Source organism: Camellia sinensis, chromosome 7 (genome assembly GCF_055761805.1).
Source record: "Camellia sinensis isolate YWXY chromosome 7, ASM5576180v1, whole genome shotgun sequence".
Taxonomy (NCBI): Eukaryota; Viridiplantae; Streptophyta; class Magnoliopsida; order Ericales; family Theaceae; genus Camellia; species Camellia sinensis.
Window position 1 is genome coordinate 186128812 of NC_138967.1, and position 25093 is coordinate 186153904.

The 25093-nt window shown below is 33.8% G+C and overlaps 2 protein-coding genes across 2 annotated transcripts in view; one reads left to right on the top strand and one right to left on the bottom strand.

Moving 5' to 3' along the window:
• LOC114317346 (uncharacterized) overlaps nucleotides 1-25093 on the top strand; it is a 231032-nt gene that overhangs the window by 106441 nt on the left and 99498 nt on the right. The window lies entirely within an intron of this gene.
• On the bottom strand, nucleotides 16710-18917 carry LOC145796385 (disease resistance protein RPM1-like). The gene has a single exon (XM_082881476.1). It carries the CDS (start codon nucleotides 18915-18917, stop codon nucleotides 16710-16712), a length of 2208 nt encoding a protein of 735 aa, XP_082737602.1.

The window sequence follows — 25093 nt, forward strand, 5'->3', positions numbered from 1 at the left end:
TTTATTTTCCCCACACTAAGTGATTTTAGGTGGTACAAAGATGTCTTTACTTCACGAGTTATATAGCGATCCCGGTTTCCCTTTTCTTAAATTGTTGTATCCGGATTTAGGTTCCGTGGAGTTGGTTGTTGTGTATACCTTATTCACATCCTTTCTTACCTTGTATCTGAGTTATAGGGTGTGTTGGGCAGGTTTGTTACAAGTTGGTTGAGGTTTAGAAACCAAAACTAGTTGCCCAGATTTTGACCTGTCCGCTCGAGCGGGGGTTTTGGCGCTCGAGCGGGAAAAACACCAATCCAGTATCTCCTCTGTAGTGTTGTACGCTCGAGCAGCGGTTGTGACGCTCGAGCGGGAGTGCGTGAGTGCCGCTCGAGCGGGGAGTTGGACGCTCGAGCGGGAGACCTGTTTGCAAAAGTGCTGGGAGTGTGCATCCACCGCTCGAGCGGGAGTGTGGCCGCTCGAGCGGGAGTCTGTGAGTGACGCTCGAGCAGGGAGTTGGACGCTCGAGCGGGGCGACTGGGTTAAAGCTCCGTGTTTTGACTTTTTTTAATCACTTTTTCCACTTCTCTTCTCTCTCTTACTTTTCCAAAACACCATTGTTGAGCTTCTCACTCTAGAGCTCTACCTTCTCTCTAGGTATTGATCTAGTAGGAGTGATTTCCTTACCTTTGGCCTTTACAAAAAAGTTGTTGATCGTCGAGGGTTATCTTTTGATCCGAAAAGTTCGTGGTTTGGAGCATTTTCGTTTCCATCATCTTCTTGGTTGGGTGTCATTCTTTGAGGTAGGGATAACCTACTCCTCACTATGGGTTTTGTCTTTAAATTTTAGCATTTTGAGATGTTGGGGTTGGGTTGGTAATGTTGTGAAAGTTTGGGGCCTTTGTGTAAATTTACAAAAGTTGGGGTTTTAGCTATATAAAACCTAGATGCATGTTTGGCATGGAAAAGTGAAATTAATGTTAAAACATTAATGAAAATGGAACCTAAGGATTGTAATATTAATTATGAAAAATGCCCTAATTACATTGGTTAATTAATTCACATAATTAATTATGAGGAAATGAGAAATTGATTTGAAAATGTATGGAATTAAAGGGGTGTAGTTGGATTATTTATCACTCACCTGGTTGAAATGCTGATTATATATCCAGTGTTGCATTTATTTTCTATATAGAAATAACTGCTTTGGGCTATCGGTGGAGGATAGTCTTGATTGTTGTAGACAGTGCATGATGATTAGGCAAACTGAAACTAATCACTGGAATGTGTCATTGAGTATGACGGTTGAAAGAATACATTAAATTCATGTGTTGTGTGATGATGTGTATAATTATTGTTTATATGCATTGTGTCGTGTTGGAGGAGATAGGGGATGTACTCCACGGTTTAGGGGATGATAGGGGATGGACCTCTAAACCGGATGTTGTTGGGAGAAGATAGGGGATGGACTCCATAGATGGAGCTCATATGCTTATCTAGTAATGTGTTGACATAGCTTATATGCTTGTCTTTGGAAGTGTGATAGTGCTCTTATGCATATCTATGGAAGTGATGATATAGCTTGTATGCTTATCTGTTGATGTGTTGATATAGCTAGTACGCTTATCTAATATGAATTGGGAAGAAGTTTAACATGAGTTACTGTCTCATATAAGTTGTTTGGCCAGGTTCTGAGCCATGGTTATAAATTGAGAATTGAAAAGAATTGGAAAATGGATTGTAACATGGACTTGTATGTCATGAAACCATAAAGTGTGATAAGGGAAAGTATCAGTGTTGGCCAACTATCAACTGCTAATCTTTTAGTCATTGTTCATATTTGGTTTAGTGTATTTCTATTGGGCTGTGGCTCACCCTATATGGAAATATCATTTTCAGGTACAGGTAGCATGCCACCCCCAAGGACGTAGCTTGGGAGGCTAGAGGCGGGTAGACTTTTGTTATTTAGTTTCTTTGATGTATTACATGTATATTCAAGCCAAGGGCTTAATGTGTAAATGAGTTAGCACTCTTTTGTTGTAACCAAGTGTTAACTTGGAAAGTTGTAAGCCTTTAGGGCATTTGCTTTTGTCGTTAACATGTAATACTTTTTGGTAATGGAACTCTGATGAATAGAAGAATGTGGAGCTTTTATACATCAATGCATGTCTATATTGATGGGTTTAATGCTATTATTTTGAGGGCGTTACAAGTTATGCTTAGAGATGATTGTACTAAATCATTTTGGAATTTTTTTTTTTATTAATGGCTTACTTAATCTTTTGCCCACAAAATTAGAGATGTCCTTAGTCAACCTACTGGTATCATTGAATATGATAATTTAACCTATGGTAATATAATTAGTACCATTCAAAAAGAAGGATTAAAAATGTGTATCGACATGAAACTCAGTCAAAAAGATGCTAGGGATAAACATAAAACTAAATATGAATTAGGTAACTTTTGCGAGCAGTATGATCTACCTCTTGTCATGCCATCACGTCGCAAACATAATAAACCTACATCTTCACATAAAACACATACCAAATACTGTAAAAAATATTCACCTTCTAAATCACCTGATAAATATTATGCTAAACCTAAAAAGAAATATCACAAGAAAACTAAACACTCTAAGAAGTCGCAATCCACCCAAGATGTTACTTGTTACAATTGTGGTAAAAATGGTCATTATTCTAATAAATGTAAAGTCAAAGATAAACTTAAGGATAAGCTTAATCAACTATAAATTACTGAAGAACACCAAAGTCAAATATTTGAAATATTTAACCTAAATAATAGCCAATCTTCTCATACTTCTAGTAAATCTTCAAGTGATAATAACCCATCAAGTTCTACTTACTATTCTCCGATAATACTGATACCGATAATAATCAAATTGAATTAGGATGTAATGATACTTGCTGTAAACAAGTCATTGTTCTTAGTAAATACAACAAAAAGAAGATTCATTAATTGAATTAATTAGTAAATTAGAGAATCCTGATTTAAAAAGAAAATATGCCAATAAATTAAAATCATTATTAATCAATAGAGACAATAAACCTCATCAAGATAAACCCATCATTAGTTTAACCACTACTCTAGAAAGATTCTGAAAAGATAAACATAAAGAAGTAACTTTACAAGATTTACAAAATGAAATTAATCCAATTAAAACAACTATTAAAGAACTAAAAAATAAGGATAAATCATTAGAAGAAGAAATTGCCATACTTAAGTGTAAATGATTTTCAAAATAGTAATGACACCTCCTCCGATGAATCTAGTTCTACTCATAATCCAAATTGCGTCATCTTTGATAATAAATCCACCAAATCTTACAATGACAATGATAATCAAGACAGTAATCGATTAAACATATTCAATCGAATAAATATTCAAAAATGGCATTTGAAAGTCAAGCTAGTTATTAATGATTTTGAAATTGAAGTCATAGCCCTCATTGATACGGGTGCTGATTTAAATTGTATTCAAGAAGGCTTAATCCCTACGAAATACTATCATAAAACCAGTGAACAACTAAGTTCTACTAATGGAAGTCAAATGCATATTAAAGATAAATTACCTAAGGTACATATTTGTCAAAACAATGTCTGTTTCAAAACATCATTTGTTTTAGTACGGAACATGATCGATAAGTCATTTTAGGAACTCCATTTGTTTTCTTATTATATCCATTTACCACTAATAATTATGGTATAACAACACAAGCCTTTAGTCAAACAGTAACTTTTAAATTTTTAACTCCTCTTGAAATAAAAGAATTAAATCAATTAAAAGAATGTTCCATATCTCAATCGATTAACCAAACAACTCAAATTTTTCAAAAAAGAAGTAAAATACAAACGGGTTGAATCCCAGTTAACTAATCCACTTCTTGTTTCAAAAATTGAACAATTTAAACAAAACTTAGATACTACAGTTTACTCTACTCTACCCTGCATTTTTTGGCATAGGAAAAAACATGTAGTTACTCTACCTTATATTTAAAAATTTTAATGAACGTCTAATTCCTACTAAATCTAGATCAATTCAAATGAATAATGAATTAGTAGAAATGTGTAAAAAAGAAATTAATGAATTATTAAAAAATAATATCATCTGTAAAAGTAAGTCACCTTGGTCTTGCCTTACTTTTTATGCTAATAAAAATGTTGAACTTGAACGTGGTGTTCCACAATTAGTTATTAATTATAAATCATTAAACAAAGTTCTAGAATGGATAATATATCCAATCCCCAATAAAAAAGACTTAATAAAAAGACTTAGCCAAGCCATCATCTTTAGTAAATTTGATCTGAAAAGTGGATTTTGGCAAATTCAAATTCACCCTAATGATAGATATAAAACTGCTTTTATTACACCTTTTGGTCATTACGAATGGAATGTAATGCCTTTTGGGTTAAAAAATGCACCTAGTAAATTCCAAAATATTATGAATGAAATATTTAATCCCTTTAGTCATTTTTCTATAGTTTACATAGATGATATTCTTATTTTTTCCAAGTCCATTGAAGAACATTGGAAACATCTTCAGACCTTTCTCTACATTATTAAACATAATGGCTTAGTCATCTCTACACCTAAACTTATGTTATTTCAAACCAAAGTCAGATTTTTAAATTATGACATATACCAAATTACTATTCTTCCAATTAGCAGATCTATCGAATTCGCTTCTAAGTTTCCTGATGAAATCTTAGGTACAATCCAGTTACAACGATTCTTAGGTTCTCTTAACTATATTGCGGAATTCTATCAAGACCTTAGAAAAACCTATCAACCCCTCTTTGATTGATTGAAGGATAATCCTCCTCCTTGGTCTCCCAGTCCTACTGCTATTGTGCAACAAGTCAAAAAATCCGTCAAAACTTTGCCATTTCTTGGTATTCCTACTGAAAATTCATTCAAAATCATTCAAACAGATGCCTCTGACATTGGTTATGGTGGTATTCTCCTACAATGACTCTCTCTCAAATCATTTGAACAAATTGTTCGTTTCCATTCTAGTGTTTGGAACAAAGCACAAAACAATTATAGTACTATTAAAAAAGAAATTTTATCCATTGTCTTATGTATTAATAAATTTCAAGATGATATTTTAAATAAAATTTTTTTAATACGTGTTGATTGTAAAAGTGCTAAATATGTTTTAGAAAAAGATGTTCAAAATATTGCTAGTAAGTATATTTTTGCCCGTTGGCAATCTATTTTAAGTATTTTTAATTTTGATATTGAATATATTATTGGTAGTCAAAATTCTATTCCTGATTTCCTTACCCGAGAATTTTTACAGGGGGGGATAGTGTCATGCCTACTCCTTATATTTCCACCCACAAGTTACAAGTTATCAGACATCGCAAACTAATTCGTTGTTGTGCTTTTAAAATATCCCATTTAAAGACAATTGACCAGGATCCTTATCTCCAATTCCATCAGATTAGGAGTCAACGCAATTTAATTGCCCATTACACCAATCTTTGTCACTTCCATGTTGAAAGTCTTAGATATCCTTAGGAGATGCTATTCTATTTCTGTTTTACAGATGTCAAACCATAAAACCTGTTGTCATTATGCCAACCAGTCAACCTCTTGTTGCTCCCCCAATTGATCTAGTCAATAGATACCAAATTCTTGGTAATATTCTTAAGCCTAGTTACACTTCAGCTCTGGCTTCAAACCCCTTTACGTGTTAGTCAATTACTCTCATGCCTCCTAATTATCCATATAGATCAACCCCAAGAACAGATTATGTTCTTAAACCTCAGTCATCCAATCTTTTTTACAAAGAACCAGTCCACAAAAACAGTCACAATGTCATTGACTTAGTTAAAATGTATTTCCCTTCTGGATGATATTTCATTCCCTCTCATCCAGACAAGTCAATTACTTTTTATAAAGATATCTTCTTTCATCACAAATCCATAGTCATTAAACCTATTTATGATAGAGTTAATGTCAGTAAAATTATCTACCATTCCTTATAGATACATAATATTGTATCCCTTGATGCATGGGGTCACCCTTATTTACTTCGAGATCTTCCAAATCATAAGATACAATACAGTTATTATGATTACATTGATGCATGGTTCAAAATCCTCCTGCATCAAAATGAGACATTCAGTCCTTCTTGGTTTTTCTCTTTTGATCATAAATTCAAGTTCAAATTCCCTTCTTGGTTTCTGAGATGGTGGTCTCAACATGGTGCCATCACAGAAATAAGCCCTTTTGATTTACTGGACCAAGTCACTTATTTCTCTTCAGTTTACAAATTAAGTCAACACAAGAGTCAGTTCCCCATTTTACTCCATTTTATGTCCAAATACAAAGTCTTCTGGATATTTAAATGGCAATACAGTCTTTCAGACAATATAGTCACTCGATAGCATTTTGTCAAAACCCATCTCATTGTTGATCAAGTCTAACAAGAATTTCCAATCAATATTCATGCTCCTACTCCAACAATGATCAAGTCTTCTCAGCAGAACCCAACTACTTCTGTCACTCAAGAAAGCCCACTTCCTCTCACCACAGTCAGGCTTGGAAGCCCAGCGGCAAGTTTTGAACTTTCCAAATCCAAGTCATCCAAGTCCAAGCCTAAAGCAAAGCCCAAGTCAATGACCAGCAATGAAGAACTCATCTAGAATGCAAAATTATTATTGGCCCAAGCCATGTCACAAGATGAAGACTATGCTTCTGATGGTTTAGCCTCATCCGAAGCCTCCACAAGTCATGATCCATATGATCCACAATTCCAAGATGTTCAGGACTCATATGCCTAAGAACAGTAATTGGATTCCATATATACATTAGCTCCAATCACTACTCCTACTTTGAGAAAAGCTATTGATATATATATTGATTCCCCTTCAGTCAATCGTGCAGTCACATCTCTCCACCGAAAGTAAATGAATAGAGAAAAAAGTCACTATTCATTGTTCACAAAAAAAGACAAGTTAAAGTACACAACTCTCGATCAGTCACCGAAAGCAGCAGACAACGCCCATGTGCCTCCTACTTTCCAGTCACATTGGCTCACAAGCCTCATAGTCATCTCCTTCTCCTATAAATAAGCTTCTTTAGTCAGATAGAAGGCATGATTTTCAAGAATTGAGAATACACACCTTTCACCTTCTCAGTTGTATTTTATATTCAAAATTCAGTTATTTTGAAGTTATGTATTTTGAAGTTACCAGCTGCTTTTAGTAATTAATTGTAAGTTTTAAATTAAAGCCTTATTTCAAGGTTATTTATTTCAAGTTATTTCAAGTTATTTCCATTCTTTGCTTGTTTATCCTATTCTTCCGCTCTTTCTGCTCATTTAAATATTTTACATTGAAACAAACGAAACTTAAATGTTTTTCGCATTTATTTTTGGAAAATGGACAATAGGTATATTGTCCACATTTCAAAAACAAATATGTTAAAATCATCTTATTACAATTATTAAATTAATTATATAACACAGGGACTTAATGCATCCTTAGGTCATGTGATAATATTGAGACACATAAATCTCGAGGTATAATTTAACAAATAAAAATGTATTAAAAATAGTGGAAAAAAGACATGTGCTTAAAAAGAGTTGTGTATTGAGATTCTGCTTTAGGCGTTATTAGGGGTTGGGCTGACCTTTTAAGAATCGATAAGATGAACAATTTAAATCATTACAATACAATTTATTTGACTGGAATTTTATTTTTATTTTTATAAAAGTAAAAAATATTTTCAAACTAAGGTTTTACTAAGGGAAAATTAACATTAAGTGGTAATTTAAAAAACATATTACAAATTTATGAAATCGCCACCACCGTTGCTACCACTACTTTGGCCACCCTATGACTGCACCACCCTTACTACCTTCGCTTCCACTTTCACCCTTATCATTAATACAATCATTTGAACATATATAAAAACATTTATTTTAATAAATATTTTTCATGAAAACAAAGAGAGCGTTAATATTTTGCAACTCTTATATGAAGTAATCTCACATTTTTGTTTGGTGTAATATTTTTTTAAGTTAAAAGTTGATTATTAAAAATTAAAAACTAAAAGTTTTATTTCCCAATTTTTAAGTGGGTCATTTTTTGATAAATTCTCTTTCTAAGTGTTTTATTTCATCTAAGCCATATTCTTTTTGAGTATTTGATTAAGTCATATTTAATGTAATATGACCAAATTATTCTTTCTAATTTTTTTCACATGTTTTTATTTTGAAACTAATACATAACTATAGTGCTTATTTATGGAGAAAATGTAGCGATCCCGATTTCGATCCTTCTTTTATGTTTTGCCACTTCGACTGGGCCGGTCGGGGGTCGAGGGGGCAGTGCCCCTTGGCGGGTCCAAGGGCAGCGCCCTGGCGGGGGTCGAGCTGCCCGGTTAGCTCGCGGGGGTCCAGAGGGCAGCGCCCCTTGGCGGGGTTGAGGGGCAGCGCCCCTCAAAACAAAAATGCAAAGCGCATTCGACGTTGCTTGTTCGCTCGCTCGGTTTGGAGTGTAGGAGAGGGTTGCACGTGCGGGGAATGAGGCTGTACGAGCGGAAAACAGGGCAGGGGCTGAAGCACACTGCTAAAAAGGCAGGTGCAGCTGGAGGTGCGGGAAGTTAGGTAGATCCGAAATTTTTCCTTTTCTTCTCTCTTTAGGCTGATTGAATGTCACTTTTTGTATATCTCTCTCTCTCTAAAAACATTTCCTCTCCCTTCTCTTTATATTTCCTACCAAAAACCTCACAAGATCTGTGATTTCTTCAAATCCATTGGGATTTAGATCCAAGTCTTTCATCAAAGTTGGTTATCTAGGCGAGGGCTACGTTGTGTGCGGTGGAGATCGAGTTTAGGCATCGTTGATTTTTGGGGTTTCAACTTGTTTCTTCTTCAAACTTGAGGTAGGGATTTTCTATACTCTAATATGGTTTTTAGCTTAGTTATATGCTATTGAGATTTGGTTGTGATTTAGACAAATCTAGGATTTTGGTGTGAAATAAAAAGAGGGGTTTTGATGAATATGAGGTAAACGAGAATGAGGCTTGAATATAAGATCATGTTGTGCCAAAATAGTTGATTTTCGTGTTTGGGTTGATATTTGGTGAAATGGGGGATTTTGCCCTAATTTTGATTAAATTGTTATTTTGCATAAATAATTGGGATTAACATTGAAAACGTGAGATTGGAAGGTTGTGATTATAAATGGTGATATTGGATATGTATTATCTCACTTATGGAAGTTTTGAATAAACTATTTATTTTGATATTGAACATCTTTTTAGAAATAATTGCATCGGGCTATCAGTGGAGGATAGCTATGATTGTTGTAAAAATTACATGAGGATTAGGCGATTTAATGCTAATCCATTGTTGGTGTCATTGAATATGACCATGTTATAAATACAATGTATATGTATGTTTATTGGGAGGAGAAAGGAGATGTACTCCATATGTGATTATGTTTATAAATACATTGCATATGTATATTTGTTTGGGAGGAGAAAGGGGATAGACTCCATTTAAAGCAAATTGGCCGGAGTGTCCTGGGTGAAAGACCCAAAATTTTATATATAAATGGGTGCCGATTCCTTCAGACGAAATATCTGTAAAATGGCAGGTTTGAAGTGTTTATGTGAGTTTTACATAATTGGAAAATCATTGAGTTGTAGTCTCATTTTGATTGTTGAAAGATAACGAATTTAACTCATGAATTGAGTAACATATAGGAACTGGAAATGAAATTAAAGGAAAATGGAATAAGGTTAGTCTTAGTGGCATATGGATATGCAGGTCTTGTGAATGTTTCAAGATCGGTATTGTTTATGTACGTGGTATTTATACTCTTGCTAAACCTCATAAATTGTGTTAGATTATTTCTACTGGGTTGTTGGCTCACCTTATATGGGAATACCATTTTCAGGTACATGTGAGATGCTTCCTCCAAGGCAATAGCATGGATGGAGTTTTGGGAAGCAAGAGCTTCTTAATTATGCCTTATGTGTGTATGTTTGTTATTTGTAAAGCCAAGGGCTTAAGATGTAATGAGCGAAACTTAATTTGTGTAACCAAGCAATGACTTGGAAACATGTAAGCCTACATGGCATTTAACTGGTTGTTAAATAGTGTGAAAAATCTAGAAATCCCCTAGATGTTGATTTGTGATTATGTATCAATTTTAAGCAGAATATAACAATCCCAATCAAACAATCAAGACAAAAAACACAACGATTTAACGTGGAAAAAATCACAATTGGACACCTCCAACTGTGATAAAAAAACCACGGGCAACAGCCACAAGAACAATCCACTAAGAAGATTTAAAGGAATTACACAGGTATACTCTCAATTACCTAGCGAATCCACAACGCCTAATTGAACCAACCTCTATGTGCCTCTTCCAACCCGTCTTCACCTCGGAATTGTCTTTACGATGAGCCACCCCGGAATCCACCAAAGCTTCAGGCTCGAATTCTTCAGAATCCACCAAAGAACAACTTTCTCTTTTGTAGAACAAAACAGCGAAGTGGCAATCTTTGGAAGCTTTATCATCACAAACTTCTCTGAAAAGCACAATTCGAGTTGGATTCGCATCTAAACACTCATAGCCTCACTGAAATAAAAAGTGCGAATAAAATTACAACTCAAAGGAGTTTTGTCAAACGGGATTGCCAAGAAATAAAACCTAACATAGTGAACTCTGATATATGAAAGTATGTTGTTTCTTATATTTATTCCGCATATGAGTTATCTTTATTGTATTATTTTGGGAGCATTACAGAAAATCTTTCCCTTATTCCATGGAGAAAAGTTCTTCCTTATTCTAAAGTGAAAATCTCTCTCGCATTTCATGGAGAAACTCTCAAATTATGAACTTTGAACCTTTTTATAATTTGAAAATTTTAAAAATAATGCAACAAAAAATTTAAATAAAAATTAAAATACAATGTGAATGTTTACAGTAAACAACAAACATACAACTAACTTTTGAAAAAACAAAACACATACTAAAGTACAATGTGAATATTCACAATAAACAACAAACATACAACTAACATTCGAAAAAATAAAATTCAAATCAAAATATAATGTGAATATTCACAATTTAAAATTAACATACGACTAGCCTTAAAAAAATAACTCATACTAATGTAAACATTTATAGTGCAACGTGAAAATATAAAACAAAATTAAAAAAAGTGAAAATTGACTATTTCAATTATTCAATGGTAACAAAAATGATTGTTCAACTAATAAGCATAGTAACAAAAACAACAAACATACAATTAACTTTCGAAAAAACAAAACTCATATCAAAATACAATGTAAATGTTCACAATTTACAATTAATATACAACTAGTTTTAAAAATAAATAAATGAATAAACTCATATCAATGTGAATATTCACACTGCAATGAGAAAACATAAAATAAAATTGAAAAAAAAAATCAAAATCGACTATTTTGATTGTTCAACCAGCAAGCATAGTAAAAAAAACAATAAAATACAATTAATTTTCGAAAAACCTTCAAAAAAAAAAAAATATACCAAAATATAATGTAAATGTTTACAATTTACAATTAACATACAATTAACCTTAGAAAAACTAAATTCATACCAATGTGAACATTCACACTACAACATGAAACAAAATTAAAAGAAATTTTTTTTTACTATTTCATTTGTTTAATGGCAACAAAAATGATTGTTCAAATAACAAGTATAGTAACGAATAACCAATAATATGTGAACATTCATATCTTGTAAAATATATAATTATGTCCATATCTATATTCCAACACTTATTTCTCAAACTTTCAAACAATGTGAAATGTAAGCATTCACACTGATTGACAAAAAAATAGAAACAATGACAGCTATAGAATTAAAAATTCAAAAAAAAACTCAATCACTCTAGAAACAAAAAAAAAAATATCACCCACATCCTCATCTTCATCATCATTTTTATCATTATCACTATCATTAACAATTTATACAATTTCACTAGTCGACCAATCTAAATCAAACCAAACCCACCTTTGAAGAATATGTTTATAACAAAATTGGCTGGACATAAATAGATCTTCGATTTACAACAATGAAAAAATATAGAGTTTTGAACACAGAGTAATAATAGACGAATACAGAACTTCGAACACAAAGTAACAATGGAGGAACACAAAATTTCACCACAACAATGGAGTAACATAATATTATTTCACCACCATATGTAAACAAGAGTTTCTAAACCCTACTAAATAGAGAATTTCGAAACCCTAGCACAATGAAACAATACCACAAATGTGAATGAAACTGATCAAAAAGAAAACGTGAATAATGGTAATTACCAAAATAGAGGTAGCAACAAAAATGAAATGTGTATATCTTTTTTTTATGTAATACATATCAACAATAAACATAAGGGTATAATAGTCTAACAAACAATATAAATCAGGAAAAAAAAAAAACCTCGTGGAATAAAAGTGTAAATACATAGGACTACTTATGTTATAATTTTTCTTAGTGGACATATTGGGTTAGAACAGCTCTAAATGAGATTTATCAATGAAAAACTCTAAGTAAAAAATTCAACTTTTTAATTTAATTATACATGCTATAAGTAGAAATTGAACAAAACACTGTGTCAGTATATTATAGTGAGTAGTGGTGGCTATGGGTGGCAATTGAATGTGAAGGAGGAGGGATGGATATAGTAAAAACACTATCTGAAAACAAGTTTCATTTTTAATTTTTTTTGAATTATTTCTTTGAAAAAAAAAAGAAGAGCAATGTGTCATATAAGTTTTAGTTTTCATTTTTTTTTTGTTTGAATAAAGTAAAAACAGAAACAGAAATCTTCAACAGTCTCTCATCCACTCTCTCTCTCTCTCTCTCTCTCTCTCTCTCTCTCTCTCTCTCTGTGTATGAATGAAAATCTCTCTGTTTCACACTTTCTGTCTCTCGCCCCTTCGATTTATTTCTTCTTCTCCCTTGGAGTTGAGTGGTACTTCTGTCTAGCAACGGTAGTCAAAGAACTTCCCCGACGACGATCGTAGGTTAGTTTTTCTATCTTTATTTTTATTTTATTTTTTTGTAATTTTGCATGAATGGGTATCTGATTCAGTAAACATTGCTGGTTTATGGGAATTATAATTGCAATGGGTGTTGGATAGGAGAGAGATATATATACAAGAATAATAATGGCCTGTTTGGGTGTCTTCTTATATCTGCTGCTTTAGGTAATTGTTATCTTCTTGGTTGGAATAGCTCCATTTTTGCAAACACAAACAAGCCCTCTTTCTCTCTCTCTCAAGCGCAAGAATACTGGATATGTACATCCTCAATATATCAAATTCGAATTTGAGTAAAAAACTCCCAAAACCCTCTTCACTCCTTTACTTGAAAAAGCTCATATCAAAATGAATTCCCTTCACTCTTTTACTCAAATTTTTATCAATTTTACTGAAAACAAGGGAGGCCTATATTCTTTACTCAAATTTCTATCCAATGTAAACTTAACAATTGGGCACTTTCACCTAAACTTTTCACTAATCTCTTCTACTTCAACCCATAGCTTTCACTCAAACTTGACACTTGGCAATTTTGCTCAAACTTGACATGTGGCTAATTTTTTTGTTTTCTACGTACAGAGAACCTAAAATACATTTATTCTTTGTTTTTTATTCTTTTATTCTTCTTCTTTTTTTTTTTAGTTGTAAAAACTAAAATAAAATAAATAGCATATTTGGTATATTTAATTCTCAAAACATATAAAAACTATGAAAAAAAAAAAGTTTGGTAAGTTATCAAAAGTAGGGGTGATAAATGAGCCAGACAATTAATTTCCTTGTTCAAAAAAAAAAAAAAAAAAAAAAAAAAAAAAAAAAAAGGAGCCGATTAGTATACTTTTCAAGCTTGGTTTAATAACTTTAATGAGTTTTAAAATTTGTTCAAACTTGGTTCCTTTACTTTTTGAGTTGATCTCAAACGAGTTTTTCTCAAACCAAATTCGAATAGTTTCGTATTTTTATATAGTTTTAGGCTTATCGAACTGAGCCAAATGAGAATTGCCTGTTCAAGCTTGATTTGAAAACTTTAAAGAGTTTCAAAATGTGTTCAATCATAACTTGTTTACTTAATAAACTGAGCTCAAACGAGCTTTTAATGAGCTAACACGAGTCGAGCTCAAACTGTTTGGTTCATTTATCACCCCTAATCAAAAGGGGAGTGGTCGAAGATGGTCAGTGAAACAAAAAGGGTGGCAAGAGGATAGAGGGAGGCAAGAGGGAATGAAACTTAAGCAAAAGCACTTTTCTTTTTTTTTTTTGTTTCTGCGAATTATGAAATTGTAGCCATTTTTTTTTAGAGTGAAAACAATTACCAAACGTTTTTTTTATTCAAATTTTCAAAATTTTTAAATCTAAAACAACAAATTGAAATAATCATAAAAATAAAAACCTCACCAAACGAATCCTAAGATTGACAATCTCAATTAAAAAATTTGTGAAGTTACCAACTCAAAGTCAGGAGGTCAAATAACAGGCTCCTGATCTACTAAAAAAACAAAACTGTAATAGAGAAAAAATACATAAATAAAGAAAATTTGGATCCCAATACAAATACAACAAATCAAGTACCAAGAGCACATGAAATAAATACATAACAAGTATTCTAAATGTGGTGGTGATCCAATATGGTTAGTATAGCGATCCCGGTTTTTCCTTCCTTTGTATACTGTATTCTAGACTTGGTTTCGTGGATTTGTTTTGTATCATTATCACTTCTAGCCTTTACTCTTTGTATTTGAGTCTTGGGTTGTGATGGGCAAGTTTAAAACAGGTTGGTTGCACTTTGAAACCAAAAGGTGATGCCCAGGTTTTTGCCTTCACGCTCGAGCGGAAGTTTTAACGCTCGAGCGGGCTTTTCGTTGTTGCTTCTCCGCTCGAGCGGGAGTTTTGAAGCTCGAGCGTGGTTTTCCATCTCCCAGTACTTTACTCTGCAGTCCGTCCGCTCGAGCGATATTTTTTACGCTCGAGCGTGATCTATTGATTTTGTCCCTCCGCTTGAGCGGAGAGTTTTACGCTCGAGCGGATACCATCGCTTGCAAAACTTCTGGAAGGGTGCAATCGACGCTCGCGCGGCTCTTTTCACGCTCGAGCGTGAGTCTGTGTCTTACGCTCGAGTGGGGTTTTTCACGCTCGAGCGTAGAGTCGACTACATCAGTCCGTGATTTCACTTTTTGGATCACTTTTTGACCTACTTTTTCTTTCTTAACTTTTAAAAACCGCCATTTGAGAGTTTCTCTCTCTGCTCTCACCTTCTCTCTAAGATTTGATCTATTCCTTGTGGTTTTCTACCCTAGTTCCTTTGGAAGAAAGGTAGAGCTTCGTGAGAGCTTTCTTTTAATCTGAAAAAGAGAGGATTTGGAGCACTTTGGAATTTGAGTCTTCATCTCCGTCTTCTCCATTCGGGTTATTTTCTTCAAGGTAGGGATTTCCTACTCCATCTTATAAGTTTTGTTCTAAGTTTTGGTATTTTGATATGTTGGGAATACTTTGGTAATTTTGGGAAAAACCCTAGTTGTAATAATGAATTAATTTGTATAATTAATTTCAGGAAATTGGGGAATTTGGTTAAATTCATGAAATTGAGGAATTCATTGATTAAATGGTGTAGTTGTATAATTTAAATCACTCACCTATTGAATTGTTGATGTATTTATTTCCAGTCTAGAAATAACTGTTTTGGGCTATCGGTGGAGGATAGTCGTGTTTGTTGTAGACATTGTATGTGGATTAGGGAAAATTGAAACTAATCAAATTGTTTAAGTCATAAATTTAGACTATTGAATTAATACAGAATATACATGTATTGATTGAGCATTACATATGCATATTGTTTGGGAGGAGATAAGGGATGTACTCCACGGTTTAGGGGAAGATAGGGGATGGACCTCTAAACCGGAATTTTGTTTGGGAGGAGATAGGGGATGGACTCCATTAGCATCACTATTATGTGTGCTTATTATATTGAAGTGTTTTTACATGTTATTGATACAGCACTAAAATGTGTATCAAACGGGAAGTATGAAGTGTTTTAATATGAGCCTGATTCTCATTAGTGTTGTTGATATTGGAAGTAATGTGAATGTGATGTATAGTTCATTGTTGTAAGTTTGGCCAGGTTCTGAGCCATATTGATAATAATGGGAATTGAAACATGTCATAGACATTAGTGTCTTGAGACGGTATTAAGTCACAATTGATTATCTTGGTTAACCATCTATTGAATGCTATAGCTTTATTCAATGCTTATATTTGGTTTAGTATTTTTCTACTGGGCTGTGGCTCACCCTTTATGGGAACATCATTTTCAGGTTCAGGTGATAAGCTACCTCCAAGGACTTAGCTTGGAAGGAATTGGAGTTGAAGACTCTGTTTAGTTTATTTGTTATTTATTTATTTGATATTACATGTAAACATTCAAGCCTAGGGCTTTATTTGTATTTGAGTTGGAACTCATATTTTGTGTCCAAGTGTTGGCTTGGAAAGATGTTAGCCCGTAAGGCATTTAATTTGATGTTACATGTAATGTTTTTCAATAAGAATACTCTGATGAATAGAATAACGGTTGGTTTTCCTTTATTAATGCATGTCAATGTTATGTATATTATGGGTTTATTTTGGGGCGTTACAGTTAGAGCTCTCTCCTCTCGCACTAAAGATAATTTTCTTCCACATAGCCACGTTTTGTATTCACAATCCCAATCTCTGGTATGTGTGCAATTTTCCAATAATTCCCATCTTTTAAGTCTCTGTTCAGACTCGAACTCAATCCATTAGACATATCAACCAAATAAAGAGACTTAAGGTTGGTTAGATGTTCAATGCCAAAGGGTAACTCCTCTACCAATTCACATTTCCGGATAAGTAACTCTTCAAGATGAGGCATGGAGCCAGCTTCCACTTTCACCCATCTCAATCCTTTTAATACAGAAAGTGCTAATCTCACAAGTCTTTGAAATCCACTAGCCTTGAAACACAATTTTGCCCCTTCATATGTCTGAAGAAGTTGAAGTTCAACCAAATTGGGCAAATCTTGAAGGGATTCCAGTGGATCAACATCCCTTAACTTACTCCATGCTAAAACTACTCTTACCAAGCTATGCAGTGAAGGTATCCAATGCGGTACCTTATGTAAACTTCCTACTAGGTAGAGCGTTCGAAGAAGTTGAGGAGGTGAAGAAAGAGAATCTAGATCAACGATCTCATCTTCTCCTGTTGCACGAACAACCAATGAGCGAAGGTTACTAAGCTTCTCAAGGGACGAGCATAACACCCTCCCATCTTCATTTCTCAGTTTTTCAATGCGTAATTTCTTCAGTTGAATCAACTTCCCTACCTCTCCTAGTAAAATGGTCCCATTGTCATGGTTTGTTTCAATAGAACAGAGTTGTTGTAAGGATGACAAACTTCCTATTTCCGCCGGGGCTTTGAATCCGCAGTGATCATGAAAACAAATTAAAGGAATAGGATTTTGTATGTAGTGATACAACAAGATATGGCGAAGTCGTTGGAGCTTCAGGATATCATCAGGCAACTCAATGACATTCGTATGTTTAAGGTCCAATGTTTCCAGGTTTTGGAGCTTTCCAATCGACTTGGGTATTATTTTTACATTGGTTCCCCTCAAACTTAAATACCTAAGTTGAAATAGTTTCAAAACTTCATTTGGGAATATCTCCAATGAGGTACCTCTCAATTTCAACACGGTTAGCAATCGTAGACCATCATTTGACGATGCAAGCATGGACAACATGGACAGTGAATTTGTTGCATTGAACATAAGCAAAGAACGAAGTCGAGTGAAACACTTGCTTTGTTGTGTATTTTCCAAATGATTGTGGATTGATAGGCGCCGCACCTTTTCAGGCCACACTCTTCTTTGTTCACCAGCTATTGTCACAATGTTTTGGTCTCCCGACTTCGAAACAATAATTTCATGCCAGAGGTCATGGATGCGATACGTTTCGAACCTTCCATCTGATCTCATCTCTGCCACTTGAACTAAGCTTCTATTGATTAGCTCATTAAGGTAGCCCTCGGCAACTTCTTCTATAGTCATTCCTGCTTTCATTTCTACGAAGCCTTCTGCCACCCATAACCGAATCAATCTCGAGTGTTCAATCAAATAATCCTCTGGATAAATGCTTAGATATAGAAAGCAAAACTTTAGATAGTAAGGTAAATCAATGTAAGTAAGTGACAATATTTTTTTCATGCTCAACAGTTTGTCATTTCCTTGTAGTTCTGATCCAAGGCTGCGGTAGATCTTATCCCACTCATCCACATTGCTCTTATCCTTCGTTGATAAAAGACCACTAATTGTCACAATTGCAAGCGGCAATCCCTCACATCTATTCAAGATGGCTCTTGAAAGTCCTTCCAAATGTGAAGGGCAAGAATTCTCCATAAATGTTTTCCTACAAAACAAAGTCCAAGACTCTTTGGGAGGCAAGGGCTGAAGGTCATAGACATCCCCATGATATTCTTTACTAGAGAAAGAAGCTAAATCTGCATTTCTGGTTGTGAGCACTACTCGACTGCCACAATTGCCAATGGGAAACACATATCTAAATGATTGCCACGCATGAATATCCCATACATCATCGAAAACAAGCAGATACCTCTTTTGTTGCAAGAAAGCATGAATTATCCCTTTCAAGCTATTCATATCCATGTACTCCACCCCTTGTGGGACTAGTTGGTTGACTTCTTCAAAAAGTTGTTTGATCATGCCTTTTAGGAGCCCCTTGATGTTAAAGGATTCAGAAACAGTGATCCAAGCATAGTTCTGGAAATGCTTCTTCACAACTGCATCATCCAAGACCTTTTTAACGAGTGTTGTTTTGCCCAATCCGCCCATTCCTGATACGGAGAGCACCTTGAGTTTGGGATCTGTTGGAAAAATGGTTTATATAGGCATATTTTGGGCCGACTTTGAGCCCAAAATTGAGTGGGCCCCAAACGTCTTTGGGGGTGGGTCCGTAGAGGTAAAGTGTTCCTTGCCGCGCGGCAAGTCACACGGTGAAGACGGAACGTCAAAACCATTTATGAGTGAATGGGTAGTTGACGTCGTTTTCGGATCTAACATTTATTTTTTAGATAAAATTTATGTGAATTTTTTCAATAAAAAATTATTGTGGGAATTTAATTTAATTCTAAATTCAAATTTTGGGTTCCTAACTGGTTTCCTAAAGTTTGTACCTCTTCCTTTATTTATTAAGCTATTTCATTAGTTTAATATATATATATATTTAAATAGTTTAATATATATATATATTTATTTATTTCAAATAGTTTAAATAAATAATGTAGCAAGGGCACTTTTAAACTTTGATCAACAGGTTTGTAAGTGTTCCATTCACTAACGGCTATTTTCCAAAACTGTTTGGAAGGAAAAACGGTTCCATGTGATACCGGCAAAACATGTTTGAAATAGGGTTTGCACCTGTTCTCAACAATGTTTTGCACCTGTTCGGAACAACACTTGGGTGCCTATATATACAGCCTTATATCCAGCATTTTAGACCCTGGAAAAAAAATTGAGTCTTGGTAATCCAATTTGCTATCCGAAAATTCAGTCTGTTTAATTTGCATTTGCTGTCCAGAATTTACAACATTTGCATTATTCTTCATTTTAGATTATATTTCAGAGAGTTAGAACACAGGTTTGGTTCGCCGAACAAATTGTTTGGAGTACTAATACAATTTGTGAAGATCATTGTATCCTGGGAGATAGACGCCACTCATCCGTAAGTACCATAGCGGGGCAAATCTGTCTTAAGGACAGAGTGTCACACACTCGATTTGGTCTTAATTTTAATTCGGTTCGATAAATAAATCTGGTATGTTATTTATTTATTTTGTTTGAATTTATTTCAAGTTATTTTATTTACACAGAAGATTGTTCCAACAATCTTAAGACAGATTTGAATTATTCTGTTTACAGAATTTTTTGTTTGTTTCCTCTTTTTTCATTCTTCGTAAATAATTTCGGAAGAAAATTATTTTCTGTGGATTTACAAAATAATATTCTGGTTGGAAAAACAAATAGTGATTATATGCTATTTGACAGATAGTAGTAATATACTGTCTCTTTTCTTTGACAACAACTAGTAGTACGATACTGGTGTCATTAACAATTCAGAATATATTTTTGTGGAATTTTTCAAAAATTAATTTTGGGTTTTAGAAATTATTTTCTGAGTTTTCATTAATTAAAATTCTGTTTTCAGTATTTTAATTATTGAAGTGTTACTGAATTTAATTTTTTGTATGGAATTAATTTGGTTAAATAAAATTTTATTTTATTTCCAAATTAATTGAAAAATAAAAGTTATTTTCTTATTTATTTTATTTTACAGAATTTAATTTTTTGTGTGGAATTATTTTGGTTAAATAAAATTTTATTTTATTTCCAAATTAATTGAAAAATAAAAGTTATAGTTTTTATTTCTTTTATTTTACAGAATTTATTTTTCTGTGTGGAATTAATTTGTTTAAATAAAATTTTATTTTATTTTCAAATTAATTGGAAAATAAAAGTTACATTCTTGTTTCTTTTATTTTTACAGAATTTAATTCTGTGAATTTGGTTTAATTTTTTGTGTAGTGAAAATTCTAATTATAAATTTGTTTTATAAATTAGAATTGATGGCTACTGAAACTAATGCCCAAACAAGTGCTACTGTGGTAGCTGCAATGATGCCAACCCCCTCTCCTGTTGTAACAGTACCAGTGAATCATGGTGAAAATCTAGAGAAGTTCTTAGGAACTGTTTTTAAAAGATGGCAGAAGAGAATGCTATCTAAAGGAGGGGAAACTAAGAAATACAAGTTTAATGGCATGTGTTACATTTGTAACAAAGAGGGACATCGTGCCAAAGATCGCCGTTACAAACGTAAAGGCAAAAGAAGATCAAGTAAGAAGATTGCTAAAGCCAAAATGATCGAAATGGATAAAATTTCCAATAGTGTAGATGTCAAAAATCTTTCTGCAGTTGTTTCCGAGGCAAATCTTGTCGGAAATTCTAAAGAATGGTGGGTGGACACTAGTGCTACTCGTTATATCTGTGCCAACAAAAAGATGTTCACATCTTATTCTACAGTGGACAATGGTGAATAACTTTTAATGGGTAATTCCTCAACTTCCAAAGTTGAAGGACAAGGAAAGATTGTACAAAAGATGACATCAGGAAAGGAACTCACTCTCAACAATGTGCGGCATGTATCGGACATTCGCAAGAATTTAGTTTCCGGATCTTTGTTGAGTAAGAATGGGTTTAGGTTAGTTTTTGAAAGTGACAAGTTTGTACTTACCAAAAACGGGATGTATGTAGGAAAAGGTTACATGTCTGATGGCCTTTTCAAGTTAAATGTAATGACCATTGTACCCTCAGTTATTAATAATACTACATCTTCTTCTTACTTGCTTGGGTCTTCAAATTTATGGCATGGTAGACTAGGACATGTTAATTATGGATCTTTGTGTAGATTAATTAATATGGAATGTTTACCTAAATTTAACATTGATTCAAATCATAAATGTGAAGTTTGCGTTGAGGCAAAATTATCTAAAACTCCTTTTCATTCAATTGAAAGAAGTACGGAACCACTTGAATTAATTCATAGTGACATTTGTGAATTTAAATCAATTCAAACTAGAGGTGGGAAAAAGTATTTTATCACTTTTATAGATGACTATACTAGATATAGTTATGTTTATTTAATTCGAACCAAGGATGAAGCTTTGGAAACTTTCATTCAATATAAGAATGAGGTTGAAAATCAACTTGGTAAGAAAATCAAGAAACTTAGAAGTGATAGAGGTGGTGAATATGAATCACCTTTTGGTGAGTTTTGTAAAGAACATGGAATAATTCATCAAACCACCGCTCCTTACTCATCTCAGCAAAATGGAATTGCTGAAAGGAAAAATAGGACTTTAAAAGAAATGATGAATGTCGTGTTAATAAGTTCTGGATTACCTCAGAACTTGTGGGGGGAAGCAATACTTTCTGCTAATTATATACTTAATAAAGTACCCCGAAAGAAAGTGAATCAAACACCCTATGAATTGTGGCATGGAAGAGTACCATCCTACAAATACTTAAAAGTGTGGGAGTGTTTGGCTAAAGTGGCTATTCCTAGTCCTAAAAAGACTAAGATAGGTCCTAAGACCATTGATTGCATTTTCATTGGTTATGCTAAGAATAGTAGTGCATATCGGTTTTTGATTCATAAATCAGAACATACCGAAATGCATGTAAATACTATTATTGAGTCTCGGAATGCATCATTCTTTGAACATGTATTTCCAAAGAAGACTGGACAAGAGACTAGTACTAATAAAAGACCTTTTGATGCTATTACTAGTCAGGATCAAGAACATGATTAAGAACAAGAGTTAGATCAAAATGAGGAAGAGGAACTTAGGCGTAGTAAACGTGCTAGAACCTCAAAATCTTTTGGTCCAGATTTTCTAACATTTTTGTTAGAAAATGAGCCTTTAACTTTTAAAAAGGCTATGTCCAGCCCTGAAGTTCCTTTATGGAAAGAAGCTGTCAATAGTGAAGTTGAATCCATCTTGCAAAATCACACTTGGGAATTGGTGGATTTGCCACCAGGTTGTAAACCTCATGGGTACAAGTGGATTTTCAAAAGAAAATTGAAAGCGGATGGATCAATAGACAAATACAAGGCAAGATTTGTAGTCAAAGGTTTTAGACAAAAAGAAGGTCTAGATTACTTTGACACATACTCACCGGTTACTAGAATAACATCCATTAGAATGCTAATTGCCATTGCATCTCTATACAACCTAGAAATTCATCAAATGGATGTGAAAACCATTTTCTTAAATGGTGAGTTAAATGAAGAAATTTACATGGAACAACCAGAAGGGTTTTCTGTTCCAGGAAAAGAAAAGAAAGTGTGTAAATTGGTTAAATTATTATATGGTTTAAAACAAGCGCCAAAGCAATGGCATGAGAAATTTGACAAGGCAATGATGTCAAATAGATTTAAAATTAATGAGTGCGACAAATGTGTTTATATTAAAAACACAGATAAAGGTTATGTCATTGTATGTCTTTATGTAGATGATATGCTCATCATAGGTAGTAATAATGATATGATTAAAACTACCAAGAAAATGTTGAATAAACATTTTGACATGAAGGACATGGGCATTGCTGATGTAATTCTTGGTATGAAAATTACCAAAACATCAGAAGGATATGCTTTGTCACAATCTCATTACATTGAGAAAATACTTGACAAATTCAGCAAAGATGATGATCATCTTGCTAGAACACCTGTAGATGTTAATTTGTATCTTTCTAAGAATGTACAGGAAAGTATTTCTCAATTAGAGTATGCCCAAATTATTGGAAGCTTAATGTACTTAATGAACTGCACTCGCTCAGATATAGCTTATGCAGTAAGTAAATTAAGTAGATATACGAGTAATCCAGGAGTAGAACACTGGAAAGCAATTTTAAGGGTTCTAAGATATCTCCGATTTACTCGTAACATTGGGCTGAATTATACTAGATATCCAGCAGTACTTGAAGGATACTGTGATGCAAATTGGATATCGGATACAAGAGACTCAAAGTCCACCAGTGGGTATGTCTTTACTCTTGGTGGGGCGGCTGTATCTTGGAAATCTTCCAAACAGACGTGCATTGCTAGGTCTACTATGGAATCAGAATTCATAGCTTTAGACAAAGCAGGGGAGGAGGCAGAATGGCTTCGCCACTTCCTTGAAGATATTCCAATATGGCCAAAACCGGTGCCTGCTACATGCATACATTGCGATAGTCAATCAGCTATAGGTAGAGCACAGAGTCATATGTATAACAGTAAGTCACGACACATTCATCGTCGACATAACACCGTGAGACAACTACTCTCTAATGGAATTATTTCCATAGAATATGTTTAGTCTAAAGACAACATGGCGGATCCACTAACCAAAGGGTTAGCAAGAGAGTTAGTTGAGAATTCATCGAGGGAATGGGACTTAAGCCTGTTAAATAAGACTTACCACAAAGGCAACCCAACCTAGTTAACTGTAGATCTCAAGATCTAAGTTCAAAGGGACAACCGAGTTGTGAATGACTCAGAAGGATCACTGGGGATTCTAACTCCTACCCATTTCTTTGATGAAATAGTGATGTCTGCAGCGTTTTAGGTTACGTAAAACTTTTAATGATTCTTATATCTAGATAAACCTAGTGGAGTATGGCAGGATACTCTTCATAAGAATCACCTATGTGAGTGTGAACTGGGCCGGTTCTATAAGATTTGTGAAGGGCTATAAGTCTTTAGAACACTCTTGAAAGACCAGGTTGTTCAGGGCCAAAATGAACACAATAGTGAGAACTAAACTGTGTCTGGGAATATACTGTGTGAGTTCTATTGTCTTGGTTTACACAAACGGCTGAACAGTTCAAGACATCATGTTCACTGTTTAGTTAGTAAATCCGATAGTGTCTCACAAGGGAAGGTTCAAAGCCAAAAGCTACCTATCCTTTGCAGAATATTACCAATTTCTGTACTCTCTGATTAGATCATGTTGTTGCATTTTCTCTCCGTCAAATTCCATTCATGTGGGGGATTGTTGGAAAAATGGTTTATATAGGCATATTTTGGGCCGACTTTGAGCCCAAAATTGAGTGGGCCCCAAACGTCTTTTGGGGTGGATCTGTAGAGGTGAAGTGTTCCTTGCTGCGTGGCAAGTCACACGGTGAAGACGGAACGTCAAAACCATTTATGAGTGAATGGGTAGTTGACGTCGTTTTCGGATCTAACATTAATTTTTTAGATAAAATTCATGGGAATTTTTTTAATAAAAAATTATTGTGGGAATTTAATTTAATTCTAAATTCAAATTTTGGGTTTCTAACTGGTTTCCTAAAGTTTGTACCTCTTTCTTTATTTATTAAGCTATTTCATTAGTTTAATATATATATATATATATATATATTTATTTATTTCAAACAGTTTAAATAAATAATGTAGCAAGGGCACTTTT

Excerpts from the sequence above, each read along its gene's own strand:
- LOC145796385 (XM_082881476.1), bottom strand. The coding sequence starts at position 18,917 with ATGGGCGGATTGGGCAAAACAACACTCGTTAAAAAGGTCTTGGATGAT.